Source organism: Bufo gargarizans, chromosome 8, assembly GCF_014858855.1.
Source record: "Bufo gargarizans isolate SCDJY-AF-19 chromosome 8, ASM1485885v1, whole genome shotgun sequence".
Lineage (NCBI taxonomy): Eukaryota > Metazoa > Chordata > Amphibia > Anura > Bufonidae > Bufo > Bufo gargarizans.
This window is the reverse complement of record NC_058087.1, coordinates 109,877,063-109,892,247: the sequence shown is the minus strand read 5'-3', so window position 1 is coordinate 109,892,247 and position 15,185 is coordinate 109,877,063. Positions and strand designations below refer to the sequence as shown.

Here is a 15,185-nt window from a genome sequence, read left to right as displayed (position 1 = left end):
CCCAAACGCCCATGACAGCACCCTTGAGAGACTACCTCCATCCAGGACAGGAAACAGGAACTTCCGTGGAGAGCTTTTAAGGAGGGGCTCTGCTCCTATAGCACCAGTTTCTGTTAATTGTCCTATGGGATAGGACATGCTGTGGAGAGCTGTGTGTAGGCTGCAGGAGCCCCTGGTTTTGGTTATCCCGTTTGGTGGTTACCTGGTGTGGAGTCTGTGGCACTTTCTCTAGGTCCTGGACTTATGTCGTGCTGGTATTCCTGGGTAGTCCCAGCATGACTGAGATTTTGTGCTGGCACGCCGGATCCTCCTTGCAGTGTTGAGGAGGTCTGGGGCCATGTTCTCTCTCCTACCCTGCCTGCTTATGCTTTTCTCTGGACGAGGTGGTGGGCTGAGTGTCTCCTGGCACGGCTGTGCGTGATTACCGGAAGTCGTATGATGTGACTTCCGGTATTTGGAACGCATGTGGTTCCAGGTGGAATGCATGGGAGCGCTGGCAGGGAACTTGCTTAGGGCAATTAAACCCTGAATCTTGAACAGCGTGCTGTCAGAAGGATCCCAGCCAGCCTATAGGTGTGTGAGCCTAATGGAAACTTCCCTCTCCTTATCTGGAAGTGTGGAAGAGAAGGGTAGTCAGTGTGCTGATGTCCTGGAGGGTCACTATGGCACACTGGTATTCCTGGTGGGGAAAGGTTTTTTATTTTTTACTTTTGAGTCTAATGGGGCTTTATCCTTTTATTTTAGAATACTAAAAAGGGGCCCTAGGAAGGTCACAGCTGAATCTAGGGAAGAGAATGTGCAGTTTGTAAGGAAAAAAATATTTAAAAAAAACTTGCTCCTTCCTGGTCCGAATTGTCAGCATTGTGTTACAAGGTGGTTGAGGAGGAATCCACGTCCCTGCTTCAGAGTATCAATCACATTGTCAAATATGAAGTTTCTGATTCAATGGAAGTGTTTTAGAAATGCCTCCCTTCCACTGCTATGGACAGTCGGGGTCATTCTAATAGAATTTCAGATTCTGAATCTTCTGATGAGAATGAGCATGGAGAAATCCTAGATGATTCAAGCTCTTCCTCAGTCATAGTATCCATGGGTAGACCGTTATTCTCCCCTGTGGATACAGATTCCCTGCTCAAAGCTGTTTGAGGCACTATGAAGATGGATGAGGCTAAAGAGCAAAAGTCCATTCAATACATAATGTTTGGGGACCTGGGACATAAAAAGTATTGTTTTCCCATTAAATGAAAATGTTAATTATTTAATTCAGAGGGAATGTATGAAACCCGATAAAAAAATGTATTCCTAGAAGGGTTAAGAGTAAGTATACTTTGAGGGCAAATCAGCCTCTTGGGATAGTCCACCTACATTGGATGCCCTTGTAGCAAAGTTTTCCAAAAGGACAGCTTTTCTGTTTTGACGATCTAGGTACATTAAAAGATCCAATAGAAAGACTGGCAGAGGTCTACCTTAAGAAAGTAGGAGAAGCTTCTACCCAGGCTGTTAAGCCACATATAGCTACTAACTCTACAGCCAGATTTTTAAAGTTATGGTTGTAGGAGTTGAAGTCCCATATTCAAAATAAAACATCCAGAGATCAGCTATTAGCAGTTTCCCAATAATATTTAAGGCAGTAGATTTTATCTCTGATGCCTCGGTAGACGCAATAAGATTGAATGCCAGATCAGCCTCTCTGTCAATTTCATATGAGGGCTAATTGGCTTAAAGCTTGGTCTTGAGATACGGGTTCTTTTCAGGGGGGTTTTCTCTTTGGTTTAGTCCTAGACGACCTCTTAGAGAAGGCTTCAGATAGCAAAATAGGTGTCGTCGTCCCCGGAAGGATTTCAACAGACCAACTAAAACACAAAAAGGGGGGTGGGTAAAAAAAGACCAATTCCTCTTTAACTCCCTGTCTGCTTCAGGGCCTAAGTCAAGTCAGCAATGACGGTTACTCTCCTCTGTGGGGGGGGGGGGGGAGGGAAGAGAGGGAAGAGGAGACTTTCTTTCTTATCAGGCTTGGGAGGGAAGTATCTAAGTAGCAGTGTCTATAGAAGGTCAGATTACTCATGTGCAATACCGAGCCCTACCATTTGGAATCTCCCAAGCTTCCAGAATATTCATAAAATTGATGGCGGATGTAATGGCACAGATAAAAGAAAAGGGCATTTTAATTGTTCCCTGTTTTGACGACCTTTTGGTGGTAGCAGAATCCATAAGTCTTTCTGTCTTCCCGTCTTTTAGAAGTGGTAGGAAATTCTCGAAAATGTGGGTTGCCAGATATAAAAATAAAATAAAACCGGCTCCTATGCAGATGTCTCTTCCTGGGATTAATCCTGGACTCTGTTAGGGTACTTTCTCACTTGCATTGTGAGGATCTGGCAGGCAGTTCAGTCGCCGGAACTTCCTGCCAGATCCGGAAATCCGTATGCAAACTGATATCATTTGTAGACGGATCCGGATCCGTCTGGCAAATGCATTGAAATACTGGATCCGTCTCTGTCATCTGGAAAAACTGATCCGGTATTTATTATTTTTACATTTTTAAAGGTCTGCGCAGACCGGAAGACTGGATCCATCAGTGTGACAATAATACATTTCAATGGAAGGCATTCCGGCAAGTATTCCTGAATTTTGGACAGAGAACATGCCTCGGCATGCTGGGGTATTTTCTCCGGCCAAATACTGTAAGAGGGACTGAACTGATGCATACTGAACGGAATGCTCTCTATTCAGAATGCATTATGATTAAACTGATCAGTTTTTTTCCGGTATTGATCCCCGAGGAAAGAACTCAATGCTGGAAAAGAATAACGCAAGTGTGAAAGTACCCTAAAACAACAGTGTCTGTGAAGGCTCTCATTTATCCAGGTCATGGTTTATCTGTAAAGAAATGATAAAACACTAAAATGGGACGCAATCTATAGGAATATTAGAAAAATCTCTATCTGGGAACCACAGTTTAATTCAGTTTAGGATTCTACACCGCTTATACTACACTCCTCTTTCTCTCTCTCGGTTCTATAAGGATGTCTCTGATAGATGCCGAAGGTGTCAGGCCCAAGGTGCGGACTTCTTACACCTTATCTGGGGCTGTCCTATGTTACAGGATTTCTGGACCAAGGTCTTTGCTGAACTCCGGAGATGTTCCTTATATAGCTATGAGGCAGATATAATCACAGCGGTCCTGGATGCTCCCTTACTTGATGAACAGGGCCGGGAGAACTTGCTGTGGATGAAATTATTTATGTTGGCTAGGGTAATAATTTCTAGGAACTGGGGCTCAAATAATCCCCTGGCGGTATCTGAATTTCATCAACTTGTCGATAAAGTGAGGAAATATGAAAAACGTGCTATTTGTAACAAGTCACAGAAAATTAGATGGGATAGAACCTGGGCGACATGGTCATAAGCTCCTGCTCACCATGGACGTGCCCCCAGACAACGACAACGAGGGGGGGTTGGGGCCTGGAGGCAGGAGAAGTTTTCTTATCCTTCCTTTCTTTTATATGAGTTTGGCATCCACAAAAGAAAAATTTTATCAAATGTATGTGTATTTATCATACTTGTATAATATCATGTATGTCAAATTTTCTATGTTATGGATATAAAATAAACATTAATAAAAAAAAAAATATCTGTAAAGAATAAATCAAGGCAACTGGACTTACTGTAGATTTCTTGAAAACGTTTCACTCGTTCTTCCAACGAGCTTTCTGAGAATTGAGAAAGCTCGTTGGAAGAACGAGTGAAACGTTTTCAAGAAATCTACAGTAAGTCCAGTTGCCTTGATTTATTCTTGACAAGCTAAAACAGCAGTGTGCCCTCCCTCAGGACAAGGCATCTTACCTGAAGGAAACAGATACAGAGTCTTGTTGCTTTAAGGAAATGGACCATCAGGCAGGGAATATCCAATTTAGGCAGAATGACTTCCATAATCCCAGCTCTGAATTGGTCCCTTTTTCATTCTAGGATGCTTCATTGGTAGATTCCCTCTAGATGCCCCACTTCCTCTTACTACTCAGGTGATACAGTCCCTCACCTGGTGGTTAATCCCATCATATAAAATTCTGGGTTTTCCATGGCTTCTGCAAGAACAGATAAATATCACCATTGATGCCAGTTCTACCTTCTTGGGGGCTCATTGTCAGTGGGGAGTTCTGTAGGGATTCTGGAATTTAGCAGAAAGTCAGGATTCCCCAAATATGAGCAAGTTAAGAGCAGTCTTTCTAGCCTTAAAGGTTTTCTGCCCAAGTTACAAGGAATAGGGGTAAAGATCTTTTCAGGCAATGCTACGGTAGTATCCTACCTAAACAGGCAAGGAGGGACAAGATTAGAATGTCTGATGTCCTTAACTGCAGAGAAGTTTTCTCTAATTATGCCTCTTTGTCCTTATATCAAGGTGGTGCTTATAAAAGGAACAGAAAACTGAATTCTGTCCTAGGGGCTCAATACCGGAAAAAAACTGATCAGTTTTATCCTAATGCATTCTAAATAGAGAGCAATCCGTTTAGTATGCATCAGGATGTTTTCAGTTCAGTCACTGTACGGTTTTTGGACGGAGCACTTGCCGGATCCGGCATTATTTTTCATTTGAAATGCATTAATGTCGGATCCGGCACCAAGAGTTCCGGAAAAATGGATTCGGTTTTGCGGTCTGCGCAGACCTTTAAAAATGTGAAAAAGATAAATACCGGATCAGTTTTTACGGATGAAAACCGGAGAGACGGATCCAGTATTGGAATGCATTTCTGAGACGGATCCGCATCAGTCTACAAATGCTGTCTGCATAGAGATCGCCGGATCAGTCAGGCAGTTCCAATGCTGAATGTAAGAAAAAGGATGGTAAACCACTATTTATTCTATCTCCAAAAATCAGAGTTTTGAAATGCATAGCTTGAGCTTTTTCAGTGACTCAGGTAGTAAATGAAGAAACGTAATTTACAAAACCTCATTTAATTGAAACACCCAAATTTTCGTGACCCTAATGCTTTTTTAATTTTTAATTTTATTTTGCAGTATATTCAGCAGAATATAAGAACCGATTGTTCCAACACTGATAAAATTTTAGAACCTCCTGAAGGTCAGGATGAAGGTGTTTGGAAGTATGAACATCTTCGGTAGGTATTTATTTTCTTAGTTTTAAATCCTTTTTTTTTTTTTTTTTTTTTTTTTTTTTTTTTTAATAACTCTTGTGAAGGTCAAAAATTGCAACATGAGCTGTGAAAATATGAGCTAAACTCACAGGAATTTGCATGTTTGTTTTTGGATAATATATATTTATTTGTTTTATATAACATACCTTTTATTTCCCCCAGTCATCTCCACAACAGCACACCTGAGAGATTGCTCCTCCCCTACTAAAGACAGTAAAAACACATCCAGAGTTAAAAAACCCTTCCCTTCTTACTATGCCTCAGCGCTTTTCCTGTCCTTAACAAGGCAAGATGCATCCAGAGAAGACTGGATATTTTTTGCATAGGGCTGAGATATAGAACTCTATTAGCCCACCTGTGTTAATAACTAAAGTTCCTGACAGTGTGATGCTGGAGGAACACGGAGTCATTTCATTTTTTCAATTTTCTTTTTTTCTTTTCAACCCCCAAGATTTTCTTTTTGTTACATGGCAGGTCTCTATGGCACAAATTTTAGTCCTTTTTCTGATTGTTACCAGGCTGGGCGTCAGGGGATGTTTGCAGCGGGAGACAGAGACACACTGCTGTGTTGCTAGTAGGTGGCCAAATGCAACGGAAGTTGGCATCTTTCACTTCCAGCTTGCGTAACGTGACTTCCTGGATTTGCGTGAGCTGCAGAGGATGCGCTTGGAGCTGGGCGTCTGATGTCCGATCTGGTTGCCATACCAGATTTTCCACAAGATACATCTGGAAGCCGGGGCTTCTCAGAATTGCTATGGAGAAGTCACATCTGGACCCGGCAGGGAGGCATGGTCAGGGAGTATGGTGTGCATCTGTAGGTCAGCATTCTGGCAAGTAATATGCCTATTTAATATAAATCTGAAAGAAGGATGCAGGGGCATCAAGAGGCATGATGGACAGTTCAAGCATCGGCATTGATGTGATGGACCAGAGAGCAGTTCCAGTGGTTGTGAGTGTGTTCTCTTTTATATGATTAGGACTGGTATTCTTGTTATGGTGAAGAATTTTAATTTAGCAAATTTTCTGCTTTAAGGGAGAAAAATTACTAGACTCTCATTCTTGGCATAGAGGCTTTTTATGAATCACTAAGTAGAAGATGAGTCTCGCTCACTTGTGCAGGATATTAAATCTATGGTGAAAAATGATTTATTCCTCCATATCAGCTCACCCAACTGTGGGACGTAAAGCCAAGGCAAAAACCAAACATGTTGTAGTGTCCGACTTGGATTCCTCCTCTTTCATATCTGATGTTGATGACAGAGAAGAGGGAAAACAAATGGCTGCAAATTCATCCTCTGATGAAGACAACAAAATGTATTTTTCCTGTGATGACATTGAGGAACATATTAAGGCCATTAGGAGTATTATGGGTATTGAATAAAGGAACAAAAAGTATACAGGATGAATTGTTTAAGGCACTCTGTATTAGGATTAGGATTTTTACATAGCTCAGCATGGAGAATGCAATGGCAGGACTGGAGTGCTTCAGTAGCGTCTAGGCTGCCATGGCAACAAATAGGAGCCCGTGATTTCACTGCTGGGGTTCTAATTGGTAGGAAGAGGAAGCCCCATTCCTCTGCCTTCACTCACAGGTGAAGCGATCACCGCTTCCTGTCAGTGCGGCAGGTTCTTGGCTATATCATACAGCCAGGGCCCGCCGTGTATGGTGCTGGCTTGCTCCAAAAACACACAGACACATAACTCAGTTTATATATGGCGTAATGGGTTAAGGGGTTAAAGCACAAAAATAAGTTTGTTTTGTCATTTTGAACCGATAGAAAAATTGTCAATTAAGTTGCTCACTGTTGAAACAGTTTTTTTGGTGGCCATATCTTATGCCAGAAGAGTCGTCGGGATTCAGGTATTATCAGCCAGAATTTTTACCTAAAATTTCAACCTTCATCTTGTTTTTGCAACAGACCGAAGAATGACAAAGAAAAACAGTTCCATAATCTGGATGTGAGAAGTGCTGTTCTTCATTATATTCAGGTCAAATCCTGGAGAAATGATAAAAACCTATTCATTCGGTTTGCAGGTCCTAACTAAGGCAAGGAAGTAGCTAAAAGCTCTAACAAGCAAACGGTTTGTAAAAAAAAAAAAATTATATATATATATATATATATATATATATATATATATATATATATATATATATATATATATATATATATATATATATATATATAGAGAGAGAGAAAGTGTGGGCAGCACCACTATCTGTAAGGTATATGCGGAGTGCCAGCGGCTGGGTAGGCGATCCACCTCCAAATGTATAAAAATAAGAAATTCCGCAGCACATCCAGGTTGTAAGAAAGTTAAAAAAGACTTTATTCACCAAGCATGCGACGTTTCAATCCTCTCAATGGGATTTTCCTCAGGCACTGCCGGAGGAAAATCCCATTGAGAGGATTGAAACGTTGCATGCTTGGTGAATAAAGTCTTTTTTTTTACTTTCTTACAACCTGGATGTGCTGCGGAATTTCTTATTTTTATATATATATATATATATATATATATATATATATATATATATACGTGGCTTTCAGAAAATGGAGACACACAAACATGATTTTTCTTTCAAACATGCTTTTATTGTGTAAAACCAAAATAAATATAAAAAAGACAAATTGGATATCATCGCGTCCATAACAACCTACTATATAAATTTGTGTACAGAGTGTTGGCCACAGCACTTCAGAGTCTTCCGTGGGTGCACGTCACCTGGGTTGGTCTCCCCCCTCCAGAAAGGCTGATAATACTTTTATACCGTATATAATAGGAGACAGCATGCCAGAGACGCATTTGGTGGAAAAATGCCCCTGTGTCTTATAGAGGGGAATACTAATGAGCGCTTCCATTATGGAAGTACCGGAGGACCAGGAAGCGGTGAAGGCTCTGTACTCACTGCTTCCTGGACTTCAGCTGTCGGCTGTGAAGGTTGTGCACAGTGTGAGGGCTCTCTGTGACCTCACTATGTGCGCGCCAGTTAACAGCATAGCCGACAGCAGGAGGAAGCAGATCTTGAGCGGTGAGGTGCGGTAGCGTCCAGGAGCAGGAGAGGTAAGTGTTTTTTTATTTTATAAAACAAGAGGCTGCTTGGGGCTGAGGCAATGGGGGTGATGAGAGGCATAATGGGGGCTAATAAGAGGCATAAGGCTGATAATGGGGGCTAATAAGAGGCATAAGGCAGATAATTATGGAGGCTAATAAGAGGCATACGGACTGTGATATATGGGGGCTGATGAGAGGCATGAAGGCTGATGAAAGGCATGGGGCTCTTATTAGAGGTCTGATTGGTGTCTTATTTACACTGGGGGTCTGATTGGGGCTGTCAGCTTAGGTCTGATTAACATTGGGGGTCTGACCTGAGGTGTAATGAAAATGTATTTTTATTTTTTTCCTTATTGTCGTCCTCTAAAACCTAGGTGCGTCTTATGGGGCCGGTACATCTTATAGGGTGAAAAATACGGTATTTGATTCTTATTTTTAACACCAGTGGTAAAAAGTGCATTTCATTGCAATATATTCATCAGTGCAACATTTCGAGCTCTTTAGTGGGAGCCCTTTTTCAAGCTGTCTAGATGTTTAGCTGTTATGCTTGTATGGCGTGCACTGAAATGCACTTTTTGCCACTGGTGTTGAAAAACAAGAATCAAATAAAAAAAGCAATGATATGAATTCTCTGGCATGCTGTCTCCTATTATACACGATATACAACCTACTGTATAAAAATATCACATGATCTACACCTAAGGTGAATGCTGTAATAAAATAGAATGAACAACCATCTCTTTTGGTCACCTTGCCCTAAAAAGTGTAATATTGACTGATCTAAAAAATCATATGTACCCAAAAATGGTACCAATACGGCAGGCTGGTTTGGCAGCTGCAGGAGGTTCCACCTGTTCCTGATAGCTGTGCCCCTGCTGTATGCTCCGCCATCTGTGAATACACCGATGCTGGTGCATTAACCCTGTGGAGGGTCCCCGCACTGCGGTGACGGGGACCCAATGGCTGGGAAGGCCTTCCATGAAAGCCTGTGAGACCCAGCCCTCTGGGTCTCACAGGCAAACAAGCTGTACTACACTTACAGCCAATGCATTACAATACAGATGTATTGTAATGCGTTGTACAGGATATCAGACCCCCAAAAGTTGAAGTCCCAAACAAAAAAATAGTTGAAGTCAGACAAAAAAATAAAATAAAATGTTTTACATAATAAAATAAGTTTCAAGTATTAAAAAAACCACCCTTTTCCCGTAGTTATTCAGAATTATTCAAAAATGCTTTTACTGTTTAAAACTTACCCAATGTGTCTTTTTATTTTTATCGCCGCATCTGTAACATCCTGCTCTATAAAAATATCACATGATGTGAATGCTGTAAAAATAAATAAAAACTGACAGAACAGTCATTTTTACAGAAACAATGTAGAGCAGAAAATAGACAAAGGCACTCACCCGTGTGTTCACAAAATCGGCAGCTTTATTTTCCAAATAACATCCAAATAACATCAGGCAATATCATCAGGCATTTTTACAGTCTTCCAAAATGCATAATATCGAGGGACCAAAAAGTCCCTCGATATTGGGTGCCCAATCCCCCGAAGGATGCTTGTAGGATAGGAGATTCTGGTCAGACGCAAATCACTGGTAGAGTTGGTCTTATGTAAATAAATCTTCTTGCATAAATACCATAGATATGTACAAAGAGCAACGCGTTTCGGGGCACAAATGTCCCCTTCATCAGGTTATTAGGTAAGTTACCTAATAAACTGATTAAGGGGACATTTGGAGCCCCGAAACACGTTGTTCTTTGTACATATCTATTGTTTAACTGAATTGATTAACAAAAAAAAGTTTACAAAAAAATTATAATTTTCAAATGCCACCTCCATTTTCCTTTTAATTCTTGTGATACACCTCAAGGGTTAACAAAGTTTGTAACATCAGTTTTTAATAATCTGAGGGGTGTCTTTTATAAAATTGGGTCATTTATGAGTAGTTTCCATTATGTAAGCCCCTCAACATCACTTTATAACTGAATTGGTGCGTAAAAAAATGGGTTCGGAAATTTTCTTGAAAATTTTGAAAAATTGCTCTAAGCCGTTCTAAAAAAAAAAATTTTAATGACACATGGAATATGTCAAGTAATAACTATTGTGTGATGTATCACTATCCGCCATAAAAGCAGAGAAATTCATATTTAGAAAATGGTGAATTTTTTCAAAATTTTCTTATTTATTAAAAATAAAAAAGTAAAACATATTGACACAAATGTATCACAAACCTGAAGTACAATATGTCACAAGAAAATAATCTCAGAATGGTTTGGATAAGAAAAAGCTTTCCAAAGTTATGGGCCTGGGAAAGGGTCACAACCACCTGAGAAGAGTCATGGTTATTCATGAATTCCTGCTCTCCCTGCCCACATGCTGATGATTGACAGGCTTCGACCTAGTTTTCTCCCTTTCTTTCTAGAAGACAACTGCCAATCATCAGAAGATGGGTGGGAGAGCAGGAGTTTATGAATAACCATGACTCTTCTCATGTAGATTTGACTATTCTTAAGGCCTGTACTGCAATGATTATGATGCTGGTTCTCAGCAAACACTTACTTTTAGCTCATGAGGGACACACCGCTGAAATAGCATTTCTGTCACTATTTTATGCTGCCCTCAGTGAAGTCAGCATAAAGTTGATGACAGGTTCTCTGAAAGAGCTCCGTTCAGTCATTGCTGTGCCCATGTTTATAATTTTTAAAGATTCTCTAGGTACTGGTACAGTGCCAAGTGAGTGGCACAAGGCAAATGTGCCCATATTCAAAAAAAGATCTAGGTCCTTAATGGGTAATTATAGACCTATAGGCTTGGAAAGTATAGTTTGTAATTGGATTGAAAACTGGCTGAAGGATCGTGTCCAGAGAGTTGTGGTCAATGATTCCAATTCAGATTGGTCCTGGGTTATAAGTGGTGTACCTCGAGGTTCAGTGCTGGGCCTTCTATTATTTAATTTATTTATTAATGATATCGAGGATGGGATTAATAGCACCATTTCTATTTTTGCAGATGACACTAAGCTATGTAGTACTGTACTGTCTATGGAAGAGGTCCATAAACTACATGCTGACTTGAACACTGAGTGATTGGGCATCAACTTGGCAAATGAGGTTTAATGTGGATAAATGTAAATTATGCATCTTGGTAATAATAATCTCTGTGGTTCCTATGTCCTAGGTGATGTAACACTGGGAGAGTCACTTATAGAGAAGAATTTGGGTGTCCTTGTAGATGGTAGATTAAATAGCATACAATGTCAATCAGCTGCTTCTAAGGCCACCAGGATATTCTCATGCATTAAACGAGGCATGGACTCGCGGGACAGGGATGTAATATTGCCACTTGACGAAGGGTTGTTGCAGCCTCATCTGGAATATGCAGTTCAGTACTGGGCACGCGTCCATAGAAAGGACGCACTGCAGCTGGAAAAAATACAGAGGAGAGCGACTAAACTGATAAGGGGCATGGAGGTTCTTAGTTATGAAGAAAGATTAAAAGAATTGAATTTCTTGAGAAGAGACATCTAAGGGGGGACATAATTAACCTATACAAATATATTAATGGGCCATACAAAAAATACGGTGAAGAAATGTTCCATGTAAAATGCCCTCAAAAGACAATGTTCCATGTAAAATGCCCTCAAAAGACAAGGGAGCTCGCGGGGCCTCCGACTGGAGAAGAAAAGGTTCAGTCTCCAGAAGCGTCAAAGCTTCTTTACTGTAAGAACTGTGATTCCTTGAAATAGACTTCCTCAGGACATGGTTACAGCAGGAACAGTGGACAGTTTTAAAAAGGGTTTAGATGAATTCTTAAAAGTAAACAACATTAATGCTTATGAAAACTTGTAGAAACCTCACTTCCTTCTGGGACTCGCGTCCCCACCTATCCCTTGGTTGAACTTGATGGACTTTATGTCTTTTTTTCAACCATATCAATTATGTAACTATGTGAAAATACTTTCAATATTGTGGTGATATCTGTATACATACACCATGTAACTGGCATATAGTCTAACAATATAGACAACACATACTTAGAATGTAAGATGGTCCCACTTCTTCCATCCAAGACTTCACAGGAAGCTGGTCTGGGTGAGGAATGCTCCTGTTGCTAGATGTATTGCCACTATATTAACACCTGCCTACCACAAATTCATTGTACCTGTGATGTAAGCACAGGAAAGGGTGGGGTCATTACTCTGGAACCACATGGCAGTGTGATGTTACTCAACCATGTGTCTAATTTAATTTATATATATAAAAAAAAGACTGAATCTCAGCCCTTGTTACAGTCATGTGCGTAACAACCTTCTTTATAAAAATAGCACATGATCTCACCTGTTAGGTGAACACCGTAAAAAAAAAAAAAAAAAAAAAAAATATATATATATATATATATATATATAGAACAAAGTAGGCACCGCAGCACATCCGTAGGTGAAAAATTGTGGATCTTTATTCACCCTTGCGACGTTTCAGTCCTCTTACTGGGACTATTATCAAGCAATACATCATACAGAATTGTGGGTATTTATGTGGTCAAGTCAAATTAACATACATAAGTGGTAATTAGCAACATATATACATACGCAGCAGAAATATATCATATATAAATGGAAAAAAATACAGTGTGTCTAGAAGACCATATGATCAATCCAGAGATTTATATAAAACACATCCAATGTGTGTGATTTATCAAAAAACATAATATAATTTACAAGTGACAATCAACAGAGTTATCCAAATCACCTGTGAAAGTATAAGTGTGGGCTGGACCGACAAGGAATCAGGTGGGCTCAACTAGCAGGAGGATACACTGTTGCGGCATCACCGCATGGATACGGCGTCCCGGAACTGAAGCTGCGCATGTCCATGCTTTCACTTCCGGAATGATCGCATGAACCCCTTGTAAAAAAGAAAGACTGTAACTGCGCATGTCCGTGAGGTCATCACCCGAGTAACCACGTGGCCTTGTGTAAAGGCATCACGTGATCACCTGCACAGACGTCACCCGACAGGTCGCATAACAGTCTGATACCGTAGATCATCTAATATGGGAGCAAGCGTATTGAATCAATATGGATAAGAAATTTCGGCTATTTAATCAGGATATGACACCCTGGGTAAAAGATCGGGTGACGTGCTATCTTGCGATGCACTGTCATCCGAGAATTATGACAAGGGAAGGGGGAGAGCAGCGGCAGCCGCTATCCTCCCATCTCTCACATTATGTAATAACCCAATCAGGCGACAAATATCCAATATAGCCATGAGCTAGTGCTTGCAAGTATATATTTTCAAAAAGGCAAAAGAAATCTGATGAGTATGCAGCTGTCACGGGATGAGTCGTACATTGTCTAAAGTATCCACCCTCCTGATGAGCGAACCCTGTTCCTCGTGGGTCCTGTAAATGATAAAAAATATATATATAAAAAAATACATTATCCAAATGTATTTAATAAATGGACAAATTCTTCAATATATGGATCAACAAGGACAGGACAGTTGGAAATCATATGAATAACCAGGGTTTATATTCAACATTTAAGCCCCCGGGTTTGACCGTTTGTAATTTAAAAATCCATTCGGATTCACGCTTTTTTAACATTTTGATGCGGTTTCCGCCAGTTCGTGGTAATGGGATGTGATCCAGGATCATAAATTTTAGATCACTCTCAACATGGCCCATATCCACAAAATGGTGCGAGACAGGCAGATCCATTCGTTTCTTACGTATTGAAAAGCGGTGTTGATTGAAACGGGACTTAAAATCACAAGTGGTTTCACCCACATACAATAATTTACAAGGGCACCACAAAACATAAATTATAAAACATGAGTCGCAGGTCAAATAGAATTTGATGGGATAGGTGACCCCAGTGTGGGGATGAATAAAGTCACGCCCCTTCACCATGTATTTACAATTTACACAGTGAAGGCACGGATAACTGCCAGTTTTTTTAGGAGCCAAAAGTAATTGACGTGTACTCTTTTGTGGGCCTATATCATTTTTTACAAGCTTGTCCTTTAAATTGCGGACTCTCTTGTAAGACATGATTGGTCGAGTGGAAAATTCTGAGATATTTCTATGTTCAGTACTTAGAATCGGCCAGTGTTTGTTAACTATCTTACTGATATAAGGGCTTGCTTCACTAAAGGTGGAAATAAAAGGTATTTTGTGGGCTTGGTCTCTTTTAGTACCCTGGAATAATTCGCTTCTGTCTTTTTCATTAATACGTTTCAATTGTTGTTGTAGTATGGTAGTGGGATATTTCCTTTGTTTAAAGCTTTGTGTCATGCTATCCAGAGTTTTATCCAATGAGGAGGGGTCACTTACAATTCTCTTTGCTCTGATAAATTGACTATATGGTAATGACCGCACCATCGCCCGGGGATGAGCACTATCAAACCTCAGGGCGGTGTTGCGGTCAGTGGATTTGGTATAAATGTCCGTGCTCAGCACATTTCCCAAGCGTCGGACACTGACATCCAAGAAATGTATTGTGCTTTCAGAGTACTCCAACGTGAATTGTATGTCAGGGGTCAGGCTATTCAAAAAATTGTGGAATAATTGCAGCTCCATTGCAGAGCCCGTCCAGATGACAAAAATATCGTCTATGTATCTCCACCACCTCAGCACATGGCTGAAGTGGTGGGACACATAGACGTACTGCTCCTCCAAATAGGAGACGACCATGTTGGCGTAAGTGGGGGCCACATTCGTCCCCATGGCCGTCCCCCTAATTTGCATATAATAGTCATCTCCAAAGAGAAAATAATTATTATATAAAATCATTTGCAGCAGAGCCAAAAGAAAAAAGTTTGTGCCTCAAACTTTTCTTTTGGCTCTGCTGCAAATGATTTTATATAATAATTATTTTCTCTTTGGAGATGACTATTATATGCAAATTAGGGGGACGGCCATGGGGACGAATGTGGCCCCCACTTACGCCAACATGGTCGTCTCCTATTTGGAGG

At 40.5% G+C, this 15,185-nt stretch overlaps 1 protein-coding gene across 2 annotated transcripts in view; it reads left to right on the top strand.

Moving 5' to 3' along the window:
* Positions 1-15,185, top strand: part of LOC122944463 (MOB-like protein phocein) — a 216,513-nt gene that overhangs the window by 124,082 nt on the left and 77,246 nt on the right. For both annotated transcript variants that reach the window (XM_044302746.1, XM_044302747.1), the window contains exon 3: positions 5,014-5,114. In XM_044302746.1, the coding sequence (XP_044158681.1) occupies positions 5,014-5,114 (101 nt within the window). The remainder of the gene's footprint in view (positions 1-5,013; positions 5,115-15,185) is intronic.